We start from the raw sequence: 6,613 nt of genomic DNA, 5'->3' as shown, positions 1-6,613 counted from the left end.
GTGTGATCCTTCAGGCCTGACAATAGGCTCTACCCAGTGGACCCCCCAGGGATACTGTCCTCTGCACCCAGACTCGGGGCCCAGCTGGTGCGATGACTCAGGCCCTCGGGGGGTCCAGCCACGCGCTCACTCACACCACGCTTAGCCCAAGTGCCTCTGTTCAGAAGCCGGTACTAGGAACCTGGGGCAGAGGCCTTCCAGTCCCCCCAGTGAGGCCTCCCCGAGGGAGGCTGGGCCCTCCCACCGGAGAGCCTTTTGTTTAGGGCCCTCTCCACAGTGAAATGACCCTTGTGTGGGCGGATCCACCTGACCCTTGACCCCAGCGCTGTGCTGGAGAAACGCAAGGGGCGGGCTTCTGTCTTCTACCGTCACAGCAGGTGAGTGTGCCTGACACCCGAGCGCCGCCCAGCCCAGCAGGGGAGCCCTCTGATGTGAGGAGCGCGGTCCCAGAATGCCCACAAGGAACAGAGGCGCTGAGACCACTTGTCAAACAGGTGCCCTATTTTACTAAAAACCACATGTACATTACATTTTACAAAACAGCAACTCTCTGATCTCTCGGTCCCTTCCTTAACCCCATAAAAAGAAGGGGATATTTGGGGACCGATGGGAACAGGTCCCCCTCCAAATGCTGAGGCCACCCAGGCATCCCCAGACCCCTGGTCCAGTGCAGGGCAGGAGGCAGCAGAGCCAGCTCACGGCCGCCATCACCCCAGGGTTCCTGGAGCCCGTCCAGAGCCCTCAGTGCCTAACCAGGGCCAGAGGGACCACCTGGGTGGGCCTCAGCTGGACTCACAGCCTCTCCCTGCCTGGGCGGAGTCCGGCCTCAGGAGGAGGAGTGCGGGTACCCATAGTGGTTGTGGTCAGCCTCGCCCAGGGTCAGCGTCAGTGACAGGCTGGGCTTCCGTTCCAGCTCCTCCTCCTGCGGACAGTGCTGTGGGGGTCGGGCTTTGAAGAAGTCTGAGATGTAGCGGACCTGGCAGAGCAGAGAGAGGTGAGAACGGGCAGGAGGCTGGCCAGGTACCAGGGACACGGGCATGAGCAGGAGGGGGATGAACAGGGTCCCAGGTGGGAATGAGAGGCCTCGGTGGGCAATGAGAGGAAAAGTGCCTGGGGTGGGAAGGGAGTGCTCTTGGTGGAGGACCACTGGGGAGCACTAGAGAGCCGACAGGCCCAGGGGAGAACTGCAGTAGGGCCAGGGGTCCAGAGAAGGACTGGGGTGCCCGAGAAGGAGTCCCAGGGGAGGAATGGGGGAGGCAGGGGGGTCCAGAGAAGGACTGGGGTGCCCGAGAAGGAGTCCCAGGGGAGGAATGGGGGAGGCAGGGGGGTCCAGAGAAGGACTGGGGTTGGGGAAAGGGGTCCCAGGGGAGGAATGGGGGCAGAAGGAGGGGTCCCAGGGAGGACTGACAGGGAGGAGGCCCAGGGAAGGACTCAGTGGGGCAAGGGTGCCCAGGGCAGGACCAGGGTTGGGTGGGGAGTGGTCTCTGGACAACACAGGGGATGGAGTTAGGGTTAGAAGCTCACAGTGAGGCCAGCCACCAGTGCCCCCTGCAGGAGTCCAACAAGGACATCGCTCCAGTGGTGTTTGTAATCAGACACGCGGGTGTAGCCCACGTAGAGGGCAAAGGCCACCAGGAAGAACTGGACGGTAGGCCGCAGCAGCCGCGCCCACTTCCCACAGAGTCGCGCCTGCACATACAGCTGGGGTGGGGGGAGGACGCGTTAGCCTGTGCACCTGGCAGGCGCTCCCCTCCCACTGCACAGATGGCAGCACTGAGGCCTGAGGCAAACGCCGGCCAGCCCAGAGCCTCCTGTTTTTATACACAAATCAGTTAGCCCCCCATCACCACCACTGCCCACCCATTTTACAGCTGGAAAAACTGAGGTCCAGGGAAGGGAGTGACTTAGCCACGGCTCCCCCGACAAGCAAGCCCGGGAGACACAGACTCACCGCCAAGAACAGCATGCAGTACATCCCAAAGGAAGAGTGTCCGGAGTAGAAAGACAACCTGAGGAAGGAGAAGGAGCAAGTGGCTCTCAGCATCTTCCAACGGCCCCCTTGTCCCGGCCCCTCCCACAGAAAGGAGGGTTCGACACGGAGGCTGCTGCTGTTAGATGTAGTCAAATCCCAGTAGCAGAAACTGTTCCCCTTTTCTGTTCCAGTTATCTGATAATGGAATAAGAGTCTCTGACTGGGGCTGTGGCATGAGATGCCTCATCTGTGAAGACCCTGAGGCCTGAACCCAAAACCCAGGGCAGACAATCGTGTCTGGCAAGCAGGGAACACCACAGTTTCATTTTCACTGTGTTTCTTTTCAGGATTTTCTCCCATCTGCGGAACTGAGGGAAGACTTCTTTTCATATAAATTCAAGATTCAGTGAAGGACATCAATGAAAGACAGAAAATAGAGGAAGAAACTTCAAAAGCAATTTTTAAACATGGCCAAAAAGTCACAATCAACTTTCTTGGAACTAATCAAAAGCTTGCAGCAACCAGAAGACTTGATCGAGACAAACCAGCTGAATCTCAGAACAAACAGCTTTGTGGCGTTTTAACTCATCCTGGTCCCTCTCCCACTGCCTAGACTGGTGGTGGCCTGAGGATAACAGACTAACAGACCACATGCCCAGCAGATTCCAAGAACAGACTTTATTTGCAACTGTGGACGGGAGTATGGCTCCAGGGCTGGCCTTGATCTCACCTGACTGGACATTCTGCGGTGCTGAGGTGCTACCTGGGGGACATCTGGAGCAAACATTCACAATACATTTATTATTCTCTGCTGCCTGGGGCCAGTGACAGCAGATGAGGCAAACAACAGAGCAGGGGGAAAGGCCAGGGAATAAAATGCTATGGGTGATGAGGGCTTGGAACCTAGACCAGAGCTGTGCAGGAGCTCAGGAGGCCTGTGAGGGCCCGAGGGCCCTAAGCAAAGCTCTCACGTCTGGCCGCCTTCAGGCTCTGCACACACAGGAAGCGAAAGCTAAGAGTTGAAAACATGCTGAACCACGGAAGGGCTGACCCCACATGCACACAGACCTTCTACAAACCCTGGGAGGTTTTTGTGAGTTTCTTTGGTTCCAGACGTTGAAGGAAATCTCTATCCTATCACTGACCACTAGGCTAAAAGAACAGGAAGAAACGGCCCCGCCGGACAAAAATACAGACTTTACATTAAACAAATAACTACTGCAACAAACAGCAAGAACAAACCCAGGGGAGAGGGTAGGATCGTATTTCCAGAGTTGCTACATTATAATATTCTAAGCACCCAGTTTAAAACAAAACAAAACAGGTTGGGGACGGTGGCTCACGCCTGTAATCCCAGGACTTTGGGAGGCCGAGGCGGGCAGATCACGAGGTTAAGAGATTGAGACCATCCTGGCCAACATGGAGAAACCGGGCGTGGTGGCGGCGCCTGTAATCCCACCTACTCGGGAGGCTGAGGCAGGAGATTTGCTTAAACCCGGGCAGGCGGAGGTTGCAGTGAGCCGAGATCATGCCACGGCACTCCAGCCTGGGCGACAGAGCAAGACTCCATCTCAAAAAACAAAACAAACAAACAAACAAAAAAATTACAAGGTATGTAGAAAAACATAGGTGTGACCAACAATACACAGGAAAAAAAAAATCTATTAATAGACGTTGTCCCTTGGGACACCCAGATGTTGGACTCACTACGAACTTTCTTTTTTTTTTTTTTTTTTGAGACGGTGTCTCGCTCTGTCGCCCGGACTGGAGTGCAGTGGCCGGATCTCAGCTCACTGCAAGCTCCGCCTCCGGGTTCACACCATTCTCCTGCCTCAGCCTCCCGAGTAGCTGGGACTACAGGTGCCGCCACCACGCCCATCTAGTTTTTTGTATTTTTAGTAGAGACGGGGTTTCACTGGGTTAGCCAGGATGGTCTCGATCTCCTGACCTCGTGATCCACCCGTCTCGGCCTCCCAAAGTGCTGGGATTACAGGCTTGAGCCACCGCGCCCGGCCCGAACTTTCTTTCTTAAGAGAGGGCCTGACTTGAACTTCTGGGCTCCAGCGATCCTCCTGCCTCAGCCTCCCAAATAGCTGTGACAATGGGTGTGTGCCACCGAGCCTGGGTTCTAGACAAACACTTTTAGTTAGCCATTTAAAATAGGTTCAAAGAAAAAAAGTAAAAATAAATAAATAAATGAATAAAATGCTCAAGAGCCAAAGGAATGTGGGAACACTGTCTCATCCAACAGAGAATATCAAACAGAAGTTACAAAAGGAACGAAATAAAGATTTATCTGAAATGGAAAATCACTGGACAGGGGCTCAGCAGCAGGTCTGAGGAAGCAGAAGAGACAGTAAACTTTAAAGTAGGTCAATTGGCCGGGCGCGGTGGCTCACACCTGTCATCCCAGCACTTTGGGAGGCTGAGGCAGGCGGATCACGAGGTCAAGAGTTCGAGACCAGCCTGGCCAACAGAGTGAAACCCCATCTCTACTAAAAATACAAAAATTAGCCAGGCACAGTGGCACACGCCTGTCATCCCAGCTACTTGGGAAGCTGAGGCAGGAGAATTGCTTGAACCCAGGAGGCGGTGGTTACAGTGAACCAACATCACGCCACTGCACTCCAGCCTGGGTGACAGAGCAAGACTCCAACTCAAGAAAACAAAGAAAATAGGTCAATTAACAAAAAAAAGAAAAAAAGAAAAAAACAAAGAAAGAAAACAGGTCAATTAAGATTATTCGGCCGGGCGCGGTGGCTCACACCTGTAATCCCAGCACTTTGGGAGGCCGAGGCAAGTGGATCACCTGAGGTCAGAAGTTTGAGACCAGCCTGGCCAACATGGTGAAACCCTGTCTCTACTCAAAATACAAAAAATTAGCTGGACGTGGTGGTACATACCTGTAATCCCAGTTACTTGGGAGGCTGAGACAGGAGAAGTGCTTGAACCCAGGAGGTGGAGGCTGCAGTGAGCCAAGATTGCACCACTGCACTCTAGCCTGGGCAACAGAGCCAGACTCTGTCTCAAAAAAAGGGAATTACAAAAAAAAAAAAAAAAATAGATTATTTAGCCTGAACAGGCTCGGTGGCTCAATCCCAGCACTTTGGGAGGCTGAGGCGGGAAGATTGCTCGAGCCCAGGCATTCGAGACCAGCCTGGGCAACATGGTGAGACCCTATTTCTATAAAAAAATTTAAAAACCAGCCAGATGTGGTGGTGTATGCCTGTAGTCCCAGCTACTTGGAAGGCAGAGGCGGGAGGATGGTTTGAGTCCAGGAATTCGAGTCTTGGGCAAGATAGCAAGACCCCCATCTGTAAAAGAAAAAAAAATTAAAAGCAAAACAAAAGAAAGACAGTAATGAGGAACTGAAAAAAGAAGGAATAACCTAAGCAAACCTAAACAAAATGACAGAGGTCCTTCCTTATCAGGAATTACATTGAATATAAATAAACTCTCCAATTAAAAGTCAAAGTTTAATTAAATGCCTTAATTCAATAAAAAGATTAATATATAATGAAAAAAACACACATACACAAAAAGTAAAAAGTCAGAGATCTGGCTGGGTGCGGTGGCACACGTCTGTAATCCCAGCACTTTAAGAGGCCAAAGTGCGTGGACTGCTTGAGCTCAGGAATTCAAGACCAGCCTTGGCAACATGGCAAAACCCCGTTTCTACCAAAAAAAATAAACAGTAGCTGGATGTGGTGGCACATGCCTGTAGTCCCAGCTACTCGGGAGGCTGAGGTGGGAAGATGGCTTGAGCCTGGGAGTCCGAGGCTGCAGTGAGCTGAGATCATTGCACTCCAGCCTGGGCAACAGAGTGAGCCTCTGTCTCAAAAAAAATCAGAGATCGGACAATACATTAAAAAACATGGCCCGATTTTATGCTAAGGTATAAGACACTTACGTGAGAGTCAGAGACATAAACAGGTTGAAAGTCCAAGAATGGGGAAAAAAAAATTGTAAGCAAACAGTAACAAAAAGAGAACCAGAATAGCTATATTAATATCAGACAAAATAGACATCAAGACAAAATTGAGACAAAACTCATATATATCATTCTATGATGATGAAATGGTCAATCTATCAAAAACATATAACAATTACAAAGGTAAATATACCAAACAACAGAATCCCAAAATACATAAAGCAAAAACTGACAGAATGCTACAGCATGGATGAACTTCAAAAACATACAAGAATGCACTAACTTATGCAAAAATTAGCCGGGCGTGGTGGCGGGCGCCTGTAGTCCCACCTACTCGACAGGCTGAGGCAGGAGAACGGCATGAACCCAGGAGGCAAAAAGCATTTTTTTTTTTAGTCTCATTCTCTCACCCAGACTGGAGTATGATGGCGTAATCTCGGCTCACTACAACGTCTGCCTCCCAGGTTCAAGCGATTCTCTCCCTCGGCCTCCCGAGTATCTGGGATTATAGGCATATGCCACCATGCACGGATAATTTTTTTATTTTAAGTAAAGACTGGGTTTCAGCATGTTGGCCAGGCTGGTCTTTAACACCCGACCTCAGGTGATCCACCCACCTTGGCCTCCCAAAGTGCTGGGATGACAGGTGTGAGCCACCTTGCCTGGCCCCCCTGACATTTTTTTAATTAGAAAAGAAAAGAGGGGCTGGT

At 51.4% G+C, this 6,613-nt stretch overlaps 1 protein-coding gene across 1 annotated transcript in view; it reads right to left on the bottom strand.

Annotated features, from left to right (window-relative positions):
* Positions 1 to 483: 483 nt before the first annotated feature.
* The window catches only part of PLPP2 (phospholipid phosphatase 2), a 9,110-nt gene continuing 2,980 nt past the window's right edge, over positions 484 to 6,613 (bottom strand). Inside the window, exons 3-5 of the mRNA XM_017875379.1 lie at positions 1,952 to 2,009; positions 1,525 to 1,701; positions 484 to 976 (exon numbers count right to left, since the gene is read on the bottom strand). Of these exons, the coding sequence (XP_017730868.1) occupies positions 827 to 976; positions 1,525 to 1,701; positions 1,952 to 2,009 (385 nt within the window). The 3' untranslated portion in view covers positions 484 to 826. The remainder of the gene's footprint in view (positions 977 to 1,524; positions 1,702 to 1,951; positions 2,010 to 6,613) is intronic.

The sequence above is a fragment of the Rhinopithecus bieti genome, unplaced genomic scaffold, assembly GCF_001698545.2.
Source record: "Rhinopithecus bieti isolate Rb0 unplaced genomic scaffold, ASM169854v2 scaffold_10175, whole genome shotgun sequence".
In the NCBI taxonomy this organism is placed as follows: Eukaryota; Metazoa; Chordata; class Mammalia; order Primates; family Cercopithecidae; genus Rhinopithecus; species Rhinopithecus bieti.
The sequence above is the reverse complement of the archived record's forward strand: the minus strand, read 5'-3'. Positions and strand labels throughout refer to the sequence as shown.